This window comes from Cervus canadensis, chromosome 6 (assembly GCF_019320065.1).
Source record: "Cervus canadensis isolate Bull #8, Minnesota chromosome 6, ASM1932006v1, whole genome shotgun sequence".
NCBI classification, from domain to species: Eukaryota; Metazoa; Chordata; class Mammalia; order Artiodactyla; family Cervidae; genus Cervus; species Cervus canadensis.
The window spans coordinates 47,537,234-47,562,684 of record NC_057391.1 but is presented as its reverse complement, the minus strand read 5'-3'; the positions used below and the strand labels follow the sequence as shown (position 1 = coordinate 47,562,684).

General features: G+C 35.0%; 1 protein-coding gene across 10 annotated transcripts in view; it reads left to right on the top strand.

Annotated features, from left to right (window-relative positions):
* Positions 1-25,240, top strand: part of RNF111 (ring finger protein 111) — an 82,740-nt gene extending 57,500 nt beyond the window's left edge. For 4 of the 10 annotated variants that reach the window (XM_043471820.1, XM_043471822.1, XM_043471823.1 and 1 more), the window contains exons 6-14: positions 3,091-3,410; positions 7,333-7,594; positions 12,327-12,675; positions 14,039-14,191; positions 15,418-15,544; positions 19,260-19,352; positions 20,581-20,676; positions 21,698-21,825; positions 23,592-25,240. In XM_043471820.1, the coding sequence (XP_043327755.1) occupies positions 3,091-3,410; positions 7,333-7,594; positions 12,327-12,675; positions 14,039-14,191; positions 15,418-15,544; positions 19,260-19,352; positions 20,581-20,676; positions 21,698-21,825; positions 23,592-23,709 (1,646 nt within the window). In that variant the 3' untranslated portion in view covers positions 23,710-25,240. The remainder of the gene's footprint in view (positions 1-3,090; positions 3,411-7,332; positions 7,595-12,326; positions 12,676-14,038; positions 14,192-15,417; positions 15,545-19,259; positions 19,353-20,580; positions 20,677-21,697; positions 21,826-23,591) is intronic. The other 6 variants (XM_043471826.1, XM_043471827.1, XM_043471829.1 and 3 more) reach the window with 5 other exon arrangements.
* The last annotated feature ends 211 nt before the right edge of the window (positions 25,241-25,451 follow it).

The following is a 25,451-nucleotide window of genomic DNA, read 5'->3' as shown; positions in this document are numbered from 1 at the left end:
AATTTAGCAAGTGCTTATTGATCTTCCTACATTGTAGCTTATTTCTAGTTGCTAGAGATAAAACAACAAAGGCAGACAATATCCCTAAATTATTTTAATGGTCAAGACTTTCCTTTTTACTGTTGTATTTTCCAGTACCTTTATAGATCCTTAGCCATGTTATTATTATATGTAAGACTTGCCAAATAAATGAATAAATGCATGAGTACATCTCGGTAATCTTCCTAGAATTACAGTAAAAGTACTTTAACCAGCTTGATGTCACTGGGATATGGAGTTAATTTCTCTGATGTAGATTTGTGATGGTCTATTTTTAGTGGACACTCAGTAGTCTAATTTTAATTTTAAAAAAAGGCAGGGTTTATTTGCTTAATCAGATATCTTTGTATTTCACCCTGCTCTGGCAGATTTCTTTGGTTATTAACTCTTGAACAAGAGGATATTCAGTTGTCTTTACTTTGGATTTCTACCTTGTTTGAGCAACAAAGAGCTTCTGGACTGTAGGAAAACATATTAATTTAATTGGAAGTCAAAACTGTACCCTAAGAAGTAGAGCTATAAGGTCAGTCCTCTTTTGAGGGGCATACTGTTAATCATTTAACCCCTTAAATATGTATTCAGCCTTAAGGATATTATAGTTATTGTGCTTCCTCTTCTCTCACTGTGACCTTTGTTTTTGGAATAATTGAAGACCAAGAGGGCAAGTCATTTTTAAACAGATAAATGTCATATCTATCACTTTGGTCATGCAGTCCCTAGGTCTCTTGCTCTGGTTAGACTTATCTCCTGAGTCTTAGAGTTTTCGGATTTGTAAAATTAATGTGTCACAGTTGGAAGGAACCATGAAGGTCATTTAGTCCATCCACTGAATGGATTTAGTGTCCTAAAGGTTTTTTATTTTCTTTTCTGAAGTAACACATAATAAATGACATTTACTTGTGTAACATTTTGACATGGGGACTGAGATATAACCTCAGAAATGTTGTAGGAAGTGAAGATCCTATAATAATGATATTGCTATAAATATTATAGCCTATAGAAAATAGCTACTTTTGATTCAGCATAACTAAGATAGCTGTTGATCATAGTCAGTTCCTAGTATGCCAGTTGTGATTCTATCCAGGTTATTCAAGAAATTTGAAATGCAAATGAATGAAAGGGGTGTAGTTATCAAACTGACTTTGAATCTGCTATCACTTATGTTTTAAAAGTGAACAACTTGTTAACTTTTTATCTTTTTTGGTTTTGTTATAAATTACTTGTGATTTTTAACCTCTCAACTTATGATAAGAAGGTAATACTAATTCCAGGAGGCTATTAGAGATTAGTGTAATTCTTTTCTATCTGAGTTTACAGACTCCTGAATTCTAGTTCTCAGGTTAAGAACCTGTACAAAAGGGCTCAGGAAATTAGCCCAAATAGGCCAGAATAGGAGCTTGAGGGGGAAAAACAACAATATTCAGAGATTTAGAATAGAAATACTGCCTAACAGGGTTTAGGAAGAGTTTAGGTTTGCCCAGAAGAGAATCAGCAACAGCAGAATAGGACATGTATAGGAGGGCAGACCCTGGAGAATTACAGGGAGGTGTACTGCAATCACACCCATCAGTCAGAGCCACCCAGATTCATTTATGTGAGTCTGTAAATTCCCTTCATTGTTTTAGCCAGTTTTGGTTGGATTTTTTGTATTGTTTGTAAATAACCAGAAGATTCCTAATTGGTACATTGACCCAGAAGAGAATAGCTTTGTATTGTGAGCCAAATAGCAATAGGGTATCCCTGGTATTGGTTACTCTAGAAATATTGCTGGAACACAGGTGTACTCTAGAATCCTAAGAATTCTGAGGAGATGCCTCATGAGTCATGTGGGGGAAAGGAAGGACAGGCTTTGGGTTTTCTATTCCTCTATTTTTAAGTAGAAAATGTATCTCCATTTTTATCTTTTTTTAATTTGCACATATGTAGTTTGAGGAAAGGGTACTGTTTCTTAGAGGAGTTTGAAACACTAGGATAAACCTTCTGGGGACACATTTGCTTTTCTTCTGGCCTGGGAGAATGTACCTTCAAAGTAACTCTGGGCATGTGACAGAGCATAATTAGGACTCAGATGTTTTGTACCTAGAAGATTATTATCTTTTCTAAGAACAACCATGCAGGATAGTTACTGCTACATTTAATAGGTGAGAAAGAGATTAAATAACTTTCTTAAGGTCACATTACTCAAATTAGACAGGCTCAGGATTAGAATTTAAGCCCATCTGACTCCATTCTTTTATCCCACTATTCAACTTTGAGTCACAAAATTATTACAAGAGACTTTTAATTTTCAACCAGGTAGAATCTTATCATTTCTTTTGTTCTATTGGGTCTGAGTTTAGAGACTAGAGAAAGGGAAAAGACTTTGGATGTTAGTGAGACTTAGCCAGATATGCTCTGAGTTGGATAGTTATATCTTTAAGAAGTTAAGATTTTAAGAAGTATGACATAGTAGTCTTCATTATATAGGAATGATTTATAGTATTAAGAGCATTTGTTGTATATAGTGAAAGGACTCCCATGATACTTTGGAGTTTTTAAAATACAATTTAAAACTAATAATTTATTTTAAAAAACTAATAATTTATCATGACCTAGGAAAAGGTGATTTATTGCCATATTTAAACATCATGGTTAATATAAGCCTCTTGAAGCTTGGAAGAAAATCCCAGTGAAGACCACTGCCTAAAATTACAGGATATACATGTTAAGAATGTGACTATATCACATTATTATTTACAGATACTTGAATTCACTAATCACTTATTATTTACCTATTTATACACAAGGTTGCTCAGATGGTAAAGAATCTGCCTGCAATGCAGGAGACCCGGATTGGTCCATGGGTCAGGAAGATCCCCTGGAGAAGGGAATGGCTACTTTACTCCATCCAGTATTCTTGCCTGGAGAATCCCATGGACAGAAAAGTCTGGTGGACTACAGTCCATGGGGTTGTGAAGAGTCAGACATGACTGAGCAGCTAAGCACACACACATATTTTTTACACAGTGATACTTGATCATTTAATTGATCTGTGCATTTTTTCATTTCAAGATGACTCGAGGAGAACTGCGTCTAATGCTGTAACAGAAACTGGCCCTCCTGCAATGCCTCGGTTACCTTCCTGCTGTCCCCAGCACTCGCCCTGTGGAGGGCCATCGCAGAATCACCACGCATTAGGACATCCACACACAAGTTGCTTTCAGCAGCATGGCCACCATTTTCAGCATCATCACCACCATCATCATCCTCCCCACCCAGCCGTCCCAGTGTCTCCTTCCTTTAGTGACCCTGCATGTCCTGTGGAAAGACCTCCACAAGTACAGCCACCTTGTGGAGCAAATAGTACTTCCAGTGCCAGCTACCATGACCAGGTATGTGGAATTTGATGAGTTCTTCTTAATTTTTTATTTTTTATTTATTTATTTATATTTTTTTTCTTTAATTTTTTAAAATTGCAGCTCTTTCCAGAGAAAAAAACCTAATGATAAAGTTTATGTAACAAATAAGTCATTCTTTTTGCCGCTACAAGAGTGGCATAATTTAATGACCTGTGATTTTTTCTTTAATTAAGTATTTAGGATTTTCTCATGTTGTAAATGATTGCAACCAATTGAGGGGACCAGGGATGTGGATAATTGGATACTATTTTTTATTCTGGAATGTTTTTCAGTGTTTTTAGTTAAATATAGGTGGATTTAATGTTTAGGATTTCATTTCAAACAAAGGTGTTGAAACTGCAGTGTCAGCCTCATTCATGAGAAATTGGGGAATTCTCCCAGTTTTTTCCTCCTCTACCTCCTCTTCTGGAGCCTCCCGGTAATCTCCACTCATCTAGAAATAAACAGACTTCTCAGCTGCAAAACCATACAGGGAGGAACCTCCTGTTTCTCAGGAGCAGATTAGGTTTTTAGTTTCTGGGAAATTGAAATGTCAGCAAAAAAAATTATCAGTAATTTTTAAATTACTGATAATTTTTTTTGCTAATTAAGTAAATTGGTTGATATTATTAGTGAGTACTTAAAATGTCAAATAGTGTTAAATTCATATTGGTGATCACGTGGAGTAAATAAAGTGAGGTATTATGTGCTATTTTAACTTTTGCTGTATTGTTTCTGTGTATAATTGTGATGTAAACCTGGGTGGTGCATACTTTAAAAAACAAAATGGGTAATATAAAATGGTAAGTGACACATGTGCTAAAAAAAATGGGCTAGAAAAAGTTAAAGTGAAATTCAGAGTAACTGCTCCACTGTACCCTCCGGCCTTTCCTCAAGTACATTACTTGCTTCGTCTTTTAAATTTTTGATGATTATCTCTTCTGGTTCTGACAAATTAAAATTGAGAAAGTGAAGTGTTCCCTTAAGAAGAAACTAGCTGCTGATATAAAAAAAAAAAATTGAAAGGGTTTAGTAGGAAATGTGATTAAAGAGATTTTAGATGATGTTTTGGCTCTGTTAACAGCAGTTCTAAGTACTAACATCTGTTGATTGACTACACCTATTCTACCTTTTGGGCCTAAAAAAGCAACCTGAGTGACTTAATTGTAGGTAGAATCTCTTATTGTTTTGTGTCAAATATAGGTGTGACCTGCTCATCTCTCTCTCTCTCTCAAGTGTTAGTTGCTCAGTCCTGTCTGACTCTTTGTGACCCTATGGACTGTAGCCTACCAGGCTCCTCTGTCCACAGAATTCTCCAGTCAAGAATACCGGAGTGGGTTGCCATTTCCTTCTCTAGGAGATCTTCTCTAACATCTGTCTCTAAGTAGAAGTATTTGGAGTATACACAAACCTTGAGGAAAATCAGCAGGATCAGGCATTCAATAGTGATAATGGATATGAAGCTAAAGAGTGAGGTTTTGGAGATATGAACAGTTTGAGATTCGTGTAGCTCTTTGTAGGACTCTGAAATTAACCACATGTACCTGAGATAGTCTCATATAGTCTATATTTGAGACCTGTGTGGACATAGTAGGAAGCTGAGGAGAAGGAGACTAATCTTAGGATTTATAATTGTGTGGTGTCTCATTGTCAGACTGTAGATAGGCAGAGAAAGATTGGGGAGGATTAATTAGTCTTAACAACAGAGAAGTTTTAGTAGTCACTTGACTCTATCATACTACTCCTTTGGGTGTAACTTTCTCTTTTGATAGAATAGTTTAATTAGTGTTATGCATTATTTATGATCTATGTAAAGGGCTTCCCTAAGAGCTCAGTTGGTGCAGAATCTGCCTGCAGTGCTGGAGACCCTGGCTTGATTCCTGGGTCGGGGACATCCGCGGGAAAAAGGATAGCCTACCCACTCCAGCATTCTTGGGCTTCCCTTTGTGGCTCAGCTGGTAAAGAATCAACTTGCAGTGCAAGAGACCTGGGTTCAATCCCTGGGTTGGGAAGATCCTCTGGAGAAGGGAAAGGCTACCTACTCCAGTATTCTGGCTGGAGAATTCCATGGACTATGGGGTTGCAAAGAGTTGGACACGACTTAGCAACTTTCACTTTCACTTTCCCTGGTGGCTTAGTGGTAAAGATGCCTGCAATGCAGGAGACCAAGGTTCAGTCCCTGAGTCAGGAGGATCCCCTGGAGAAAGAAATGGCAACCTACTCCAGTATTCTTGCCTGGGAAATCCAATTGACAGAGGAGCCTGGTGGGCTCCAGTCTGTGGGGTCGCAAGAGAGTCAGATAGGACTTAGCGACTGGACAGCAAATAAGTAATATTTGCTATTTCTGTACCATCTTGCTTAACCCCACTTTTCCTTCTAGAATAAGAATTGAGTGAACTCTTGGAATTGTGAAGAAGAGGGTTCTCTCTGTTGGTTTTTTCCCCCCTTTTTATTCTCTACTTTTAACTTTACCCTCGGTTGCTTCTAGGAGGACCTTCACCCCACCTTACTCACTCTTTGGGAGTTTTCTTAATCACTGACTGGAGAAGAAGATAGGAAATTTGCTCACCTTCATAGTATGTTAATATTCCAGTCCATTTGCCAAATTTTAACATAAATAGGAAATACACAAAGGATTTGAGTCATCAGTAATAATTCACAATCTTAAAATATTGTTCTTAAACCTTATTTATCCACATTAGAAGCTGATATTGTATTTGCCAACTCTGAAGAAAGACGTCAGATATTTACTTAATTGATTGTAGACACATAATGTACAAGAGGAAAGTAGTTCTATTGTCCTTCCCTCATTCTGTACCATCCTCCTCCTTCCCTTTTAATATCCAGAGTTTCTTATGTTTCTTTTATCCTCTGAACAGGGTGGCCATTGAAACCACAAAGACCACTCTGTCTCTAAAAATAATAATAATAAAATAAATTTTTAAAAATATACTAAGACCGCTATGGTTCCTCACTGGACTAAGTGACCTGGGCCTCTATTAAATGCATTACCCTCGCTTTCCTCACCTCTAGCCCCCCAGCTTTCAGTAGTGAACAATCCCTACATATTATTCCATATATAACATCTTCATTTTCTTTAATCACATTTAAAAAATTGCAGCTGTACTGAACACTAAGCAAAGGCTTATACTTAAAATACTCAAGAATATAAAGAAGCAATTCTGTTTCTGTTATCTGCTCTAGAGTAGACGGTAAAGCGTTTGTTTTCCTTGGGACTTTTCAAAGTGCTCTAGTAGGGATGGAATTTAGACTCTTTGATTTTTCAACTTGGTAAATGATCCTTCCCTAAAATTATCTTACTAATAAAAGTAATCGTGGTTTAATTTTTTTTAAGTGAAAAAGGTAACTAAGAGGCAAAGCTAATAGTTTTAGCTTGAATAATCTTAGACCCTTTGTTATCTTGGATAATGTTTTCACTATTTGAGTTTTAGTTGAATCCTTGCTGTGTACAGTTTAAAAATGAGATTTTTACCTGAAACCTTGAATGTTTTCAGTGGCATGATTATATGTTTTCTGAAGGAGTCCTAAATTACCGGTCAGAGTTTTGGTGTAAAGGAGGATATCAACGTATGATTTAAAAGTTTCTCTCTTAAGATCTAGTATATGGAAGATAAATAGATCTTAAAATAATACATTAACTTTTGTTCAAGCACTATCACATGCTTGATTATTTAAAATTGATTATAGTTTTTAAGTGGATAAGCACTATAATTTTTACAATCCAAGATACACGTAGTGTTTTTTGGTGCTCAGTAGGTCTTCACACTCAAAATTTTACCAGTTTCAAATTTATTGATTCTATTTTTCTAGATTACATTGAGTACTTTTATAGTATACCATAAACAATGTTTTGACCAAATTTTAGAAAGATAAAACATAGTTCCTCTTTATACAGCAGGCATTGCCAGTAGACCTGAGCAGCAGTGGTATCAGAAGTCATGGAAGTGCTGGTTTTCATGGAGCATCTGCATTTGACCCCTGCTGTCCTGTTTCTTCTTCCCGAGCTGCAATCTTTGGCCATCAGGCTGCTGCTGCCGCTGCCCCGAGTCAGCCATTATCCATAGATGGTTATGGATCAAGCATGGTTGCCCAGCCCCAGCCCCAGCCCCCTCCACCAGCCTCACTGTCATCTTGTCGACATTATATGCCACCTCCTTGTAAGTATAAATTTAATAGGCAAAGAACTTAGAGGCACATAAATGAAGCATTGTACTGTCCTCCATTTAATAACCTTTCAGTAATTCTAATTTATAAATTTCTAGTATTTCCTTGACCTAAAAGTGGAGTGTATTTTTCCCATTTCATCCTTCCTTCACCTCACATACCTAAAGTGGTCTTCTTAAGCAAAAACGGCAGATGTTGTTTTAAAAGGTCTGGGAAAATAATAAAAAGTATCATATTTGTCTAATTTACATTTTAACATTTACATTTTAATGTCTATCTATTAGACGTACATTGAATGGTACTTTAGATTCCTATAAAAGGAAATTTTAAGGAATTTATATTTATCCTTTAGTATTAAAAAGAAATTGGAAGGTTTAGTAGTTGTTTCTATGCATAGGAAATTAAACTTTAAGAATTCTGAAACTTAACTGAGACACAGGAGAAAATTCCTTGACAGAAAGACAATTGTAGAAAGGTTTTCTGTACTCTTTTCACACAAGCAGTTAAAATAGAATCAGATATGACTTTTCTAAGAAATTGAAATCTATAAGATACAAGAAATGAGAAATAACCTTAGGCTGTGTAGCATATATTTATTGCTTTGTCAAATCATAGGCTAATAATCAGATGGAAACTTATTAAATATTTTGATTTTTAAAAAAAAAGCACTGAAAATTCATGCCAGGAATAAAGCAAAACATTGGCAAGGAAATTTGCTTTTGTCCTCTGATTACATATGAGGGATAATGTTCAGTTATTTATCTTCTTACGATTCCAGCCCTATAATTTTAAAAATCTGTGTCCTGCATACACAGCTAGAGTCAACCCAGAATTTGTACAGTGAAATCTGGTGATACATCATTTATCTTTTCAAGAGTGCAAGTTTTTGCAAAACATTAACCAGTGGACAAATTCCGTGTGTGAACACTGGCAGGATGTGCAGGCTGTTCTGTAATAGTTGTTGATATTCATCTTTCATTTATCATCTTTTATTGGGAACTCAAAATGTGTGGTTTTCTCCCCCTCCTCTTTAAAAATAATATATTGAAGCAATTTATAAGTGTATCCCTTGCTTTTTTATGTTCTAATCTAAAAAGTTAATGTTTTCTTTTTATCATAAAAGTAACTTGTGTACACTTTAAGAAATTCAAACCACAGAATAATATAAGAAGTTAAAAATCCTTCTCCATTCTTCCCACTAATCCCAATACCTCAGTGGTAGCAACTGTTTATAGTTCATTATAAACCCTTTCAGAAATTTTCTTTCTCTGCATGTGTTATTATGACACATCTCTTATTATGACATATCTCTCCTTTTTTAAAAAAATGGGATCATATCAAACATAGTATTTGCCTTTCATTTTTTATTTTTAAAAAATTTAACAATACATCTCAGATTTTTGTAGTACATAAAATTCTAGCTCATTGTTTTTAATATCCTCATAATATTCCATTGTATATTGAATTAGTCCTCAATTGATGAACATTTAAATTATTTGTAGTTTTCTACTAGTCTGTAGGGTAACTTCCTAGGACTGAGATTGCTGGGTTAAAGTGACATGCTAAACTTTTAAGAAACAATATCAAGAACACTTTTTGTTTGTCTGTTTATTTTTACTGGTAGGAACACATAATACAGAGAAGAAGGGAAATGGTCTGTGGGAATGCAGAATATATCACCTTTATACAATGATTAGTGATTATTTTGTTTAGATAAACACTGCATCATAATGATGGCTGAAGTTTTAACCACACACAAAAATTGGCAACTGTGTGAGGTGATGTATATGTTAATTAAACTGATTGTGGTAATCATTTCACATGGTATAATGTGTCAAATTATCATATTATACACTTTAGATATATTGTTTTAATTGTTAATTATACCTTAGTAAAGTTGAAAAATGATTGATGAAGAGTTAAATAAATTGATTAATTCCAAAGCAAAACTTTAGCATTTTGTGGTATTTGTGAATATTATTTCTTGTATAATAATTATATAGTTAGAAAACCTTGCTGTGAAACTGGGAAAAATGCTCTAAATTTGAGGAAGAATAGTTAACAGTTAGAGAATTTAGTAACTTCTTTTTTGATGACTAAGAAGTACTGAGCTTTGTGACTTCTTAGAGTAAAACATTGATTTGAAAATACAACTTTTAGAAAATTAGTTTAAAAATATGTCTTACAATTTAAATTGAGCTCAGTGAAAGTTTCCTTTAAATATATGTTAACAAGTTTTCCTTTGACGTATGGCTGAATGAGTCTGTGGTTACCTAACTTTCACCCCTGCTGCACGAATTAAAGCAATTAAAAATTGAAGGTAATCTTTCTGTAAGAAACTAGGGAAATGCTATGGCTCCATACCAGACTACCAAGAAAATCTTACAAGTGAAATGAAATTAGGGCTGAAATCCAAGGAGGAGACAAACTTATTTTTAGACCTCAAACTGATGCTCATCTCTTAAGAGTAAGAGAGAAAAGTATTCCCTTAAGGGACCTTTCAACAGTCATTTTGCAACGTAAAGATTCAGATCGAAGAAATGGGTGAAACCATCTTAATAAAGGCTGATTTTCATGGCAAGTAGCTAGCAAATATGCCCTCTCCTTAATGTAGCACAAGAAAAATAGCATGGGGCAGGGAGAGAAGTGCAGTGGTGAAAATACATGTTACAGGCGTGCCTAGGACTAATAACATGTTACAGGCGTGCCGGACTTGCAGGATGCTGTCCTCTCTATAGTGCTGTATAACCATTCATGATTAAGGAGAACATGATTTATGTGTTTATGAATACATAATTTATACTTTTGATTTTACAAAAGCAAAATGCTTATGACAGAGTAAAATTACCAGGAGACAATTTGGAAAAATGTTTATACTACCTTATGACAAGGAATACTTATAAATCAAGAAAAAGGTGAATTATAAGCTAACAATGTGAATAGATAATTCTGGGAAGAAATATAATTGATTCATGAATACAAAATTTTTTTCTGATTAGCATGTAAAATATGTGACAGTCAGGAACTCTCATGTACTGTTGATGGTAATTAATTATGGTAAACTTTTGGGAAAGGTGTTTTGTCAACTAGTATCTGAATTTAGATCAAATTGCCAGCATCCACTGGATCCTAGAAAAAGCAAGGGAATTCCAGAAAAACGTCTACTTCTGCTTCATTGACTACACTAAAGTGACTGTGTGGATCACAACAAACTGTGAAAAGTTCTTAAAGAGATGGGAATACCAGACCACCTTACCTGCCACCTGAGAAACCTGTATGTAGGTCAAGAAGCAACAGTTAGAACCTTACAGGGAACAACTGACTGGTTCACAATTGGGAAGGAGATACATCAAAGCTGTATATTGTCACCCTGCTTATTTAACTTATATGCAGAGTACATCATGCAAAATGCTGGGCTGGATGAAGCACAAGCTAGAATCAAGATTGCTGAGAGAAATATCGATAACCTCAGATATGCAGGTGATACCACCCTAATGGTAGAAAGCAAAGAGGAACTAAAGAGCCTCTTGATGGAGGTGAAGGAGGAGAGTGAAAAAGCTGGCTTGAAACTCAGCATTCAGAAAACTAAGATCATGGTATCTGGTCACATCACTTCATGGAAATAGGTGGGGGAAAAAATGGAAACAGTGACAGACTTTATTTCCTTGGGCTCCAAAGTTGCTGTGGATGGTGACTGCAGCCACGGAACTTAAAGCACCTGTAATAGTATAGCATAGTAATAGCTATGACAAACCTAGACAGCATATTAAAAAGCAGAGACATCACTTTGCCAACAAAGGTCAATATAATCAAAGCTGTTTTTTCCAGTAGTCATGTATGGATATGAGAGTTGAACCATAAAGAAGGTTGAGCACTGAAGAATTGATGCTTTTGAACTGTGATGTTGGAGAAGACTCTGACAGCCCCTTGAACAGCAAGGATATCAAACCAGTCAATCCTAAAGGAAATCAACCCTGAATATTATTGAAGAACTGATGCTGAAGCTAAAGCTCCAATATTTTGGCCACCTGATGCGAAGAGCCAACTCACTGAAAAAGACCCTGATGCTGGAAAAGATTGAGGGCAAGAGGAGAAGGGTGCAACAGAGGATGAAATGGTTGAATGGCATCATCGACTCAGTGGACATGAGTTTCAGCAAACTCTGGGAGATAGTGAAGGACAAGGAAGCCTAGCGTGCTGCAGTCCATAGAGTAACAAAGAGTCGGACATGATCAACAACAATAATCTGAATTTAAATTATTCTTTCAGACTCAGAACTGCTTATAGGAATTTATGCTATAGAAACTTTCTGTGAGTGGTGTGTATGAGTGTGTGCCTTTGTGTTCAGACACTCGTGTACATGCATGTATGAAAGAGAGCACAAGAGGAATTATACACAGAGATGTTTTTGCAGCTTTGGTTTGCTTCCAGTTTTTATCAATGGCGATTTGATAATGGCTTCCAGTTTTTATCAACGGCGATCAATAAATTTAGGTGCCTTCCTGTAATGAAATGCTGTGAATGAAGTAAAGCTATATATATTGACTTGAGAAGATACCTATGATTACTCAAAGAAGAAAGCAGGTTGCCAAACAAGACTAAGCAGACTCAAGCATTGATAAAGAATTTATAAAATAAAAATACACTAATATGTTTGTAAAGTATAACACAAATGTATTATGGCAATATATGTTTAACCTTGTGGTGCTTGTGCTTTTCTTACAGATGCTTCTTTGACAAGACCACTTCATCATCAAACCTCTGCCTGCCCCCACTCTCATGGAAACCCTCCTCCTCAGACTCAGCCTCCGCCTCAAGTGGATTATGTTATTCCTCATCCAGTTCATGCTTTCCATTCTCAAATATCGTCTCATGCAACATCTCACCCCGTGGCACCCCCACCTCCAACTCACTTAGCCAGTACAGCTGCACCAATCCCTCAGCATCTTCCTCCCACACACCAGCCAATTTCACATCATATTCCAGCCACAGCACCTCCAGCACAAAGACTGCATCCTCATGAAATGATGCAGAGGATGGAAGTTCAAAGAAGGAGAATGATGCAGCATCCAACGTATGTTTTATGTTTTTAAAAAGATAATCACCCTTTATTCTTTTTTTCCATTGGTTTTTAAGACTGTAAAGTCTTCAGAAGTGATATAGCTATATTTAATCCTCAGTTCACTAGGAAATTAATTTTTTACTAACCAGAAGGTCTTATCCTGAGTTGTAGGTGCCGACATAAAAATTTTATATCAGGTTATTTCATGTGAAAAGACTATAAAAACAAAAAGAACTTTATGTTTTCTTTGGAAAACTCAGGACCTGATGTTCTAATTTGGGGCAGTGTACTTTGTTGGTCTTATTCTGCCTGCCTATTAAAGTTATGCAGGAAAATGGCTACACTGGTTCATCTATATATTGTCTGTAGCTTCTTTTACACTACAAAAACCACAAGTTGAGTGGTTACAACAGAAACCATGTGACCTAGAGAGCAAGCAATATTAAGTATTCGGCCCTTACAGAATGTTTGCAGATTCTTGATTTAATCAATGATCTGGCACTTGTGTAACTTCTTTCTTTAGTTATATAATTTAAGGTTATATTTAGAATCTGTGACTATTTCTGTCATTTTAATATAGTGACCCTTTATATAGAAAGTTGCTAATTAATATTTCTATCTTCCAGTATCTAGAAAATTGCTTGTTCTGAATCATTAAGGTTAAACATGAAAAATCTGTATATGTGTTTGAAACTAGTAGAAAATAAGAATTAGACTATAGAAATGAATCCCTAGAAATGTTTTTGCTCAAGTGCCATTCGTTTAGAACTTTGTGACCATTTGTATTTGTAAATTTGACAGACTTTAGAAAGAGAAAATACAGTAAGCTGGACTGATGAATAAAGAGTGTGAATAGAAGTAATACCAGTTTCCCAGATGTGTTGACATGTATTTGCATGTGTTTGAAGAAAATACACAGGTTAAATTTTTTTCCTTAGAAGTTTTTTTTTCTCTTAGAAATTTTATCCATTAAAATGGATGAATATTATTACAGCAAAAAGATGAAGCAAGATAGTTTCCATTTCTTAAAACAACTTCCTTGTGTCCGTAGCATATGCTGGAGTATTAATTTTTAAAATTTTATTTTCATTTAGTTCCTGTTATCCTTTTTAAAATATCTGCTATATAAAGATTATAAAGATACTGTTTTTTCCCTTGGATGATATTTGGATTGGAGACATTGAAATAAATGAGTAGTGAGAATTTGTGGGGCTATGGTTTCTTGATTTATTGCTAATCATTAGGTTATTTTATATTGCATTTTTATAATTTATTACAGAGTTAATTTCAAGGCTAATCTATAGATGTTTATAATATTAATACTAGATTGTTTCTTTCTACATTAAGAAATAACCAATTATTCAATTATTTCCAGTGGTCTTTTTGTGTTCTGTGTTTCCAGGCGGGCACATGAACGCCCCCCACCCCATCCACATAGGATGCACCCAAATTATGGTCACGGGCATCATATTCATGTGCCTCAGACTATGTCCTCACATCCTCGACAGGCTCCGGAGAGATCTGCCTGGTCAGTATCTTGTTTATTTCAGAGCTGTGATCAGTTTCTTGTGGTAGAAAAGGTTGGAAGAGATACTTTGTAGGGTAAGGGTAACGTGGGGACTTACCTGGTGGTCCAGTGGCTGAGACTGGACTTCCAATGCAGGGAGTCTGGGTTCAATCCCTGGTCAAGGAACTAGATCTCACATACTACAATTAAGAGTTCGCATTCTGCAAGTAAATATCCCACATGTCACAACAAGATTGAAGATCCTGAGTGTTACAAGTAAGACCTAGCACTGCAAATAGCTAGATATACAAAATTTTTTTTAAGGATAATACAGAGAAACTGAATTCCAGTTTAGCTGTGACTCACTGTCTCTGGGTGAGTCATAAGAGACTTGGGGAGGAAAGAGTTGCAGCTTGAGTTGTAGGGCAGGGAACCCTGTCAAACTGGAGTAGAGCTTTTTTGTTGTTGTTGTTTCTCAGAGATCTACCATCAAAGTAAAACCCCTAAATTTTTCATAACTTCTTTATCCAGCACCCCCACCTTTTTACTCATGTTTGCTGTACCTCCCTTAACCCCTGCTATTGACAAGGGAAATCAAGCCTGGATCCTCCAGGCTTGAGTTGTTTCCTAGAGAAATGGAGGCAAATTTGCTTTAATTTTCTTTCTGAATCTGTTGTCTGTAGGTAGTTATTGAGATCTTGATCCACAATCACTTTTCAGACAAAATATAAAATGAGAATAAATAATTGAAGATTTGATATTTACCAGTTTTACTTTCTAAAATTTTGTTTACCCTTGCTTTATAAGGTATAGAAGTGTTTACTCTTCGAATTATCCTTGATGCCAACAATCCAGAGGCACTATCCAACAAACAAAAGACCTGGGAGCAACATTCATATAAACCAAAAAAGTAAACTCAATTGTATTTGCTTCTCATGAAAAATCAGACTTTTAGATTGGAAGGAAACTTAGGGACACTCATTGTATGTCCTTCCTTTGTAAGGATAGAAGTACCTGGATACAAATGCCTTGCTCCTCATGGTCACAAAATTGAACCTTTGAATTTTAGTTTCTAAAATGAACTTGAAATTATTAGTTATATCTTTGGGGCTAACTTATCTTTTTTTCTCAGCTAAGTAAGATAAGAATCTTCAGGTGACATTAAAAAATGTAAACATACTCCTGCATTTCTATTGATAATAGACACTGTAAGGATGTCTAACATTTAAACTGTTCTCTTTTGTCAGGGAACTGGGAATTGAAGCTGGAGTAACTGCAGCTACTTACACACCTGGAGCGTTGCATCCTCACTTGGCCCATTACCATGCACCACCTCGGCTTCATCACTTGCAGTTAGGAGCTCTACCTTTAATGGTAAAATAGGAAGATTTCAAAATTCTAACATAGTTGCCTTCAAAAACTGTTCTTCCTTTTCTAAATTATTTTTTGGAAATATTTTTAATGTATTAGTTGTTAATAGGTGTTTCAGTAGAGGATTAGAATTATTATTATTAGATTGAAATTGTGCTATAAGAAGATATTAGATGCAGTAAAATATGTGTTTGTATTTGCAGTGTTACATATACTCTTCTTGATGTAAAAAATGACATTTTTTTCCTTTTATATCGACATGACAATCTTTATCCACTTTTAGTGGGACATGTGCTTTATCATCATAAATGCTAATGGGTCTGTTCTAATGCATTCATACTTTATTTTCTGATCAGTAGAAAAACTGTACTAATTGTAACTGATTTGAACATATTCAGATTTTGTTGACACCAGTTTGAGTTCTAAAGAGCAAATTCAGCAAAAATTGAGTTTGCTTTTCACATAATACATATTGCATAGTACAGAGAAGTGAGTAGTTTTGTAGGGGTAGAAGTATTACAGAGAAGGTTTCCAAGACACTTTACTACACATGCAACTTCTAAGCAAGCTTTGGAATAGAGAATGGTGCTCTTAAAGTGGCTACATCATGTAAAGAGCTTTCAGATAGCATAAGCCAGGAAAATCCTAGTTGCTGTTTCTAGATCTTAGGGGTGAGGGTCACTCAGCAATGAAATACATGCCCTGCCAGGAAACTAGAAATTAGACTCCATTGAAAGAGGGATGTCTTGATCATGTTTATGTTGTAGAATGATTTAATCAGATTGTACCTAAATAGACCATCTCTTCAGTTGTGTGGAAAATAGGTTTCATGGTGGAAGGAAGGACACATAGTAGAAGAGATGAAAGTTGATGAATGCTTGAACAAGGGCAGTGGCAGTTGACCTAAAAATGATGGACTCTGTTTGAGTAATATTTAAGATGATTCCCAGATATCTAGCTTTGGTTGTTAGGTGTATGGCGCTGCCGTTCACTAGTTTGGAGAATATTAGATGAGGATTTAGGGAAGGGGTTAGGTGAGTTAGATTTTGGACATATTGAATCTGAGATACATGTGTGTCAGGGTGGACTGTCCAGTAGGAAGTTGGGTTTATGGTCTGAATCTCCAAAGAATAAACTGGTCTTTGAGTTAAAGATAGGTTGTGATCTGTCAATATAAAATATTACATGTGTCACTTGTCTGTCATATTACATGATCCATGGAAGAGGATTAGATTTCTAAGAAAAATGTGCAGACTGATGAGAGATTGAAAGAACCTTGGCAAATAATAATACTGTATTTAAATGATAATACTGTATTTCAGGGCCTCCTGGGTGGCTCAGTGGTGCGAGGAACCTGGCGGGCTACAGTCCATGTGGTCACAAAAGAGTCAGACACAGCTTAGCAACTAAACAACAACAACAACTGTGCTTCAAACAAATAATTCCAAGAATTGGCTAGGGTAGTTGAGGAGAAACAAAGTTAGAATAATGTCAAAATAACATGGTCAGTAGTGTTTCATCACAAAAAAGTAAAGTTTGAAAAATGTTGAATGCATTTGGCATTAGAGTGGTTTTTGGCAGCTTTTGTCGAAGTGATTTCAGTAATGATGAGGGATGGAGGTTGGGGTGCCTCTTAGATCACAGTAAGGTAGGGAAAGTTAAAATATGTGGGAACTGAATATAAACTACTTGCCTAATAAACTTGGCTGTGAAGGGAAAGTGGGAAATAGCATTGGCATTTGGTCCAGGATTGATTATTGCTTGATGGCTCAGATGGTAAAGAATCTGCCTGCAATGCAGGAGACCTAGGTTTGATCCCTGGGTAGGTACAATCCCCTAGAGAAAGGAATGGCTACCCACTCCAGTATTTTTGCCTGAAGAGTTCCGTGAATAGAGGAGCCTGGAGGGCTCTAGTCCATGGGGTGGCAAAGAGTCGGACACGACTAAGTGACTAACAGTCTCTCACTATTAGGATTAGAGAACCTGGGTTTGGAGAAACATGAAGGTAATTTTAGGTTTAAGACAAAACAGGGTAACATTAGGGAGGACTTGTTTGACGATATCCAGGAAAAGGGTGGGTAGCAGTTAGGGATGGTCCAGGTTGGGGAAACAAGAGAAGAGGGGAGCAAATGATAGAGCTTACCTTTGGGTAAGAGAAAGAGGAAGCTTATCCCTAAAAGTTAGAGAAAGAAGGCTATGGAGGGTTACAGGAGAAGTGCAGCTTTAAGTAATTTGGAAGGCAGAAGTTCCTTTCTGATTTTTTCATTTCTCTTGGAGATGTGTAGGAAGATAGGTTATCTGCTTAGAGCTGGATACTATTGATCTTGATTATAAGGAAAGTTGCAGATACTTAAATAATAGGCTACTTAAAGCGTAGAAATTATTGCTTATTTTAAATTCTTTTCCATGTGTGAACTGTCTTTTAAAGTTGTAAAACATGCTAGAAGTGTATTATGATTTAGTGGAAGCCAAATAAGTATGGAGATTTGTTTATAAAAATGCAAGAATGGTCTCAGAATATCCCCTTCCTAACACTACGGTCAGCTCTTGTTATTCATGGTAGTTAATGTACTATAGAGTTATTGTGAAGTGAACCATTATTGAACCATTATTCCCAGGGTGAATATAGCCCTAGGTTATTGCAAGCCTCCAGTCCCAACAACCAATGCATAACCTTGTTTTAATGTATTTTTCTGTTTAGAGACAACTTATTTGATATATACTGTTGATTCATTGACATTGAGCATATGGCCAAGCTCATGACACCATAATTCATGCCTGAACGAAGCTTATGTGCACATATTTTCTCCATAAGGCACATCACAGCCTTCTTGCACTTAGGAACACTAGCTAACAATTAAGCATTATGTTTGGGGATCAGTTTAAACAACAAAATGACCTATAAAAAGTACAAAAATGTGAAAAACATTGCACTTAATACATTGCAAAAAAGACACTTGTTTATAAAGTGTAAGAACTGAAACGAATGGGCAGGGTCTTGTTCTTCCTCAACTGGGAGAACGTATTGGGCAGCTCAGATTTTTTTGCTGCTCTGTGCAGGTCTGTGAATGACTTGTGAGAGCACAGCTATTTATTTTGGAGTTACAAACAAATTCTGTCAAGTAGGTGAGCTCACAAATAAGATTGTGAAGACTGACCTTAGCTAACAAAAAATTAAAAACTGTTAAAACTTCACTAATAGAACCAAACCAAAAGAGCAGCCAAAGGTACCTTTGGCTATTTGGGGGTTAGAGAAAGGGAAATAAAACTTTTATCCTGAAATTAAGTTTTGTTAGAAAACTTTATGCATTTCTGTTTCTTAATACTGTACAATAAAGCTCTCTGAAATTGACCAGATCTTATAAAAATTTTACTCTTTGTATGTTTAGGCTACTAAGAACATCATTCTTAAGTTTGAGTATTCTCTACTTAGGATTCTTTGTGCAAAATAAATCAAGTAGAAGAGAATCTGTTATCTCATGGAACTGCTGTTTCTATTTTTTTCCTTCTGATGATAATTTAAAAGTTATTATAAACGAGATCATTTTTGAAGAGGAACCTGTTAACGGAATGCCTTTTTTGGAGTTATGTATTCTTCCTGAAGTTGATTTTTTTGAGAAGCTAGATGGAGAAAATTGAGTATCTGAATTATTCGATGGTAGCAGTAAAACTTGAGCCTGTTCTTAATTCATTTAGCTTACCTGTTCTCTTCAAATAGGTTCCTGACATGGCAGGCTATCCTCACATTCGTTACATTTCATCAGGCTTGGATGGAACATCATTCAGAGGTCCTTTCAGGGGCAATTTTGAGGTATGTAATAGCATTAATGATATTTGCCACAGTATCTGTAATGCAAAAAGAGAGTATATGTAATATTAATAGTTATAACTATAGCATTGCTGCAGTGACTGGGGATCAAAAGGCAGTAACACATCTATATTGCTTCTAAGGATTGTTATAGAAAGATTTATAAGTAATATTAATCAGCATCAGAAATTACCCGAATATTGAAGAAGAGTAATTGAAAATATCTAATAATAGAAGAATGTAGAAATTTATTAAATAAATATAAATATCAGATAAAGAACCATACCGTTAAATGTGCAAGAAAAACCTTAATGCTTTTTTTTTTTTTTTTTTAAATAAATGCAGTATGTGGAACTGTGCTCAATGTTTGTGGCAGCTTGGATGGGAGGGGAGTTTGAGGGAGAATGGATACGTGTATGTGTTGCCAAGTCCCTTTGCTGTTCACTAGAAACTATCACAACATTGTTAATTGGCTCTACCCCAATACAAAATAAGAAGTTAAGAAAATTTTTAAATGCACTAGACTTATATGCTTTACTGAACCCGTGTGATGCTTGTAATACATTAGAATTTAGTGATAACATTTTTTGTATAAATTTACTCTTTGCAATATATCTGGGAAATAAGTACTATAAGTTTTTTGACTAGTACATTGTTTTTGATAGTTCTGATATTCTCCTGGGTGGATGAATATAATTTAACCATTCTTCTAGAAAAACATTTAGGTTTTTAAAATATTTTTCTACTATAATCAATGCCTAATGCTTTTTGACTAAGCTTAGTTTTTAGAGAAGCTTTGCTATAGAAAAAGAAACCTAAGTAATTCAGTTTTTTGCTAAATATCTGAATTTTCTGGAAGAACAGATCATTTAAATATGATTAATGTTTTGTTTCTTCATGTCAGTTTGGAAGTTGGAGTCAAGAACTATTGTTTGACTTGTTTCCCTATTTTACTGCAGTGACTTCATCTTCTAGATGCATACATGCTTACTGACTTATATAGGATCATGTGGTAATACGTTGCTCTAGTCTACAAAGATAACTTTGCCATACCACTTCAGTTAGCTGAGAAATAATTACAGACAGCCATTTGCCTTACCATATATGGGTTTTTGAATACTCTATTTACATTGCATGTTTATAAATATGGTACTTTATTGCTTTTACAATACTGACTGTGCTGTTCAAGGAATAATCATACTGGCTTTTAATACTAGTTATTCTTCTTCAGGAACTTATTCATTTAGAAGAAAGATTAGGAAATGTTAATCGTGGAGCATCCCAGGGGACAATTGAAAGATGTACATATCCACATAAATACAAAAAGGTAAGCATTTATTCTATGAAACATTTACATTATTGTTGAAATACATAACATTTAATATCATGGACTGTTTTCAAGTTTGTGGAGTCTATCAACTATATTTTTTTATTATTAAAACAATATATTGCATATGGTTAAAAAATCTAAAACTGTAAATTGAAGTATGTTACTCTAATGATCCTAGTTTTCCTTCCCAGAAGAAAAATCATGCTTAAAATTTTCTTAGGTAATCTTCCACGCATTTTTAATAATGTGCATATGTATATATTTTTTCTTCCACTTTTAAAAATAACTCAAAGGGGATAATATACATACAGTTTTTGTCCATTTTCTTTTTATCCTATATCAGCACCTACAGATGACCCGCATTCTTATTAATAGCTCACACAGAACTCCATCCTATAGTGGCACCATAATTTAGCTAGTCAGTTGTTTGGATAGGAACTTAATTGACCTACATTTCTTATATTCTACCCTTATATTCCTTATGTAGTGTTACATCTAGAAGATGTGGAGTAGGCATGTTAAATAAATTTCTTTCAACAAACTGTTATATACTATAGAGACTAATGAAGTGTGAAAATGACTGTTTATTGTATTTTTCACTCTTTTCCTAAGAGTATTAATGGGGTATTACCATTAAATGTAAGTCCTCTCAACTGTTTAAGCTAAATACTGTAACTGACGTTCATTTTTGAACATTATCTGAAACATTTATTAATGAAACGAAGTTTATCTGGCTGTGCCTCATGATGGGACAAAATAGTATATATGATCCTGATTGTGGGTTAGAAATGATAGATTTCAGACTAATGAATTTCTGTTACTTTTAATTTTGATGCTGATTATTTAAGGGTCTTAAGAGAACACTTCGTTGATAATAGTCACTTAATTCATCCTTTAATTCATGGCAGTTTTATCTGGGAAATATATTGTGGGTGAATGTATGGTTTTGTTTTGTTTTGTTTTTAAAATAAACACAAACTTTACTCAGTTGTTCAATAATGTCATCTCTACTAACAAGGTAACAACTGATTGGTTCTCACAGAGGAAACTGCACTGCAAACAAGATGGGGAAGAAGGGACTGAGGAAGACACAGAGGAAAAATGTACTATCTGTTTGTCTATTTTAGAGGAAGGTGAAGATGTGAGGTAACTAAACACTAATTATCTAAAATTCGTTGTCAAAACTGTACAAGAGATTTTATTTGAGGGGATTCTCTTGTCGCCCAGTAGTTAGAACTCTACACTTTGATCTACTGAGGGTGCTGATTCAGTCCTTGGTCGGGGAACTAATCTCCCACAGACCTGCAACACAGCCAAAAAAAGAGGAATTTTATTATAAAGCAGACCAGAAACCAAATAAAGATTACTCCTAGCGTACCCTGTTACCAGTCTCTGATATGTAGAATTGCCTTGTAATGTGAATTAAACAGTAAAAAAGATTAAGTTTCTGTATTAACATCAAAGAGAAATATACTACCTGTTTTAGGGCCACACCAAGACTTGGCCAGGGAGATTTTGTGGTCAGTATTGTCTTACCTGAATCTTGCAGGACAGAGAACTTGAGAGGTGAGAGACTTTGGAGGCCAAAACATGTATATTAATGTTTCTCCAAAGCTTAAAGAGAGGGATCCAGATTAGCTCCATGCAGTTTGTTTTACATCATCTTTTATAAAGTGATCTTGTCCTAAAATTTCCTCTCAATTTGTAGACTGTTTTCTTCTTGCAACTATGTGATTTAGAAAATATTATTATGCTAACCAAATATTTTAGACTTTCCTTTTTATAATCTGTTAAGTAACTGTTTCGTTCCTATTGTTTTTTCTAATGTAACATAATCCCATATGAAGCAAGTTCTATAACATATATAACACCTGTATCATATTTCTTCAGTTGACTAAGAGAGAGAGAAAAGTTATAAACTTTTATTGTCTACTATATCACATAGAAGGTTGTTTGAAGCTGTTTGAGGGTTTGAAGCTGTTTGAAGGTTCTTTGACTTATTTCCAATGAAGATTTATAAATATAGATAACTGTTTTTTACAGTATTGACAATACTGTGCAGGGAGAAATTAGAACACCTCTTTTTAGCTATTTTTACAAAATATGAATTCTGAAATGTATGACAACTCAACAGTGGTGGAAGTTGAAATTGACACTTAAGTCAGTAACCTTTACTCTACTGTTAGATTTAACATTAGCATGTTAGTGCATGGAAGCTTTATTTCTCTATTTCTAATTGATAGTGTAGTGTACTAAAGCATACATATCTGTTTAATCTGCTTTTAAAAGAGTAGCATAGTATGATATAACATGAAAACGATCTCATGAAACAGTATTATTAACCTTTAATCAATCATGTACTTTAATGTGTTAAAGAGATCCTCTAGACAGAAAATAATATTGCATATTAAGACATTCCTTAATTAGTATGATATGGCTGCTGTATGTCTATATAATTCTTTCAAGAGAGAATTAAGTGAGAATTTTTTTGCAAGTGCTTCATAAATACAGTGATTTGATATTAAAAATATATTTACAGTATTATGTTGTGGGGAACATATTGCCAACTCCAATACATTGGCAGCTCATGTATAGAAACAAAGCTGGAATAATTGTTACTATAGTTGTTGTTCTTAAAATTCTTGAGATTTTATATAATTTGATTCTTTAGCTGTGATATTTAATTATCTTGGTCATTAATACATTACATTGCCCAAAGTATTAATTTAATGTAGGTATATAATCTTGAGTAGGGAGGGTTTTGGGGTTTTTTTGTTTCTTTTTTTTAACAGAAGAGAAAATGTTTAGTAACTTCAGAACATTACTGAAGTATTGTAGGTATCATTTGTTTAAATGCCACTGCACTTGTCTTAAAATTAACTTTTGCTTTTTGTTTTGTTTGCTTATGATAGACGCCTTCCCTGTATGCACCTTTTCCACCAAGTGTGTGTTGACCAGTGGTTGATCACCAATAAGAAGTGCCCCATTTGCAGAGTGGACATTGAGGCCCAGCTGCCAAGTGAAAGTTGACACCATGTTTCAGAACTCTTACCCTCCCTCTCATTCCCACCTTCCTGGTACTGCATCAACCAAAGATGGCATGACTTACCTGCGCAGATTCGGAAGCCTTGAACTTAAGAGTGCTGGCTCTGCTACATGGTACAACTAATGCTAGACCTACAGTTTATGTATACAGTTGATTTTGATGTATTTATAAAAGCTTTTTTTTTCTAGATTTGACATTTTTCCTGTATCATTTTCCTGTATTTTTGCATGGTTCCTTGTATTGCATTTCTTTGCACATATTATGGGCTTGTGACCCTAAACTTGCAGGCAAGATTAGCTGCTTTAGTAAGTAGAATTTTGTGGTCTTTTTGTTTTTTACATAGTACCAGGTCTTGAGAATTATGAATTTTTTTTATCCATTACTAACGTTTAATTTAATCAATCATGTACTTTAGTTTAATGTATAAAGATCCTCTAGAAGATGATAATATTGTGTATTAAGACATTCCTTAATTAGGACAGAACGGCTGCTGTGTATTTACCATATGGAGTTCTGAGTTCAACACCACCCTCGGTACCGGGGACAGAATACAACCATTTCAACCAGATGCAGGTGGTACTCACATCACCAGAGCGATCAATAGAATTCTTCTTGGTGTATCCTTTTCCTTTTAGCACAATACAGATAGAGTTGAATATTAATACCATACATTTAGACTGCTGTTCCTATTGTATTTATCTTTTTCCTACATCGTTTAGAACTTTATTTCCCAGATTCAATTTTTGCTGCTGTGAAACAGCTCTGATGAACACTAAATATTAACTTCAATTAGCTGGATTGTATATACTTGCAGATTTAACAAAATTTTAGGGAAATTGAAGACATGTAGAATTTCATTCAGTCTTCTGCTAAGCACGCATAGTAAAGATATCTGCTTACATTGATTTTTGTAAACACATTTAGTCAGGATTTAGAATTGCAGTCATCGGCAGGTATCTGTGCATTCCTAGATCTTCTAAAGGTCCCAGAATCACTTTTAAAGGGATTTTTATTAGTTTAAAGATAAATAAAGTCAGCTGAATCTACATGTCTCTTGTTTTATTTCTCTTTAAGCTTGAAAACAGTAAATCTGCAGATACTGTGAGGCACAAATTATACTGTCAACCTACTGTTGCTCTGGTTTTAGACTCCCACTTCATACATTACCAAGAGTCGATCACTGATTTAAAAATTTTAATTTCTATAGTTAAGATTTACTGCATAATATAGAATATTAAAGTTAAGTTAATGTACTAACATTTCTCTTTTGGAGAAAGTTTTAATCCACTTCAGGATGCATATTATCAAGATACTTTCATATACAGGATAGCCTAATTTTATTTGTCTAAATATGCTTAATATGCCCCAGATTGCAAATGCATCAGTCAGTAACATCACTGTCTGTATGTGGAAGACATGTTCCCATGGATCATATGTGAAGATGTCAATAAGCTTGCATTAAGCCACCTGCTTTGTAAGTGGATTGATTAATAAATAACTTATATTTCTATTGTCTTTGTGTTTCATAATTCATTTTTATAAAACTGCCTACATTGAACATTATGGGATTCAAAAACAGTGATCTCACTCAGGTTGACATTTGCCTAATTTTGTTTGTATTCATTCAGTTATGGGTATTTGCCCTTTTTATGTGTTAGTAAATGTTACACTGAGTAATTGTCAGTATCAACATGCTTAAGCATAGTATGTGTTAGAGATCAAGGGT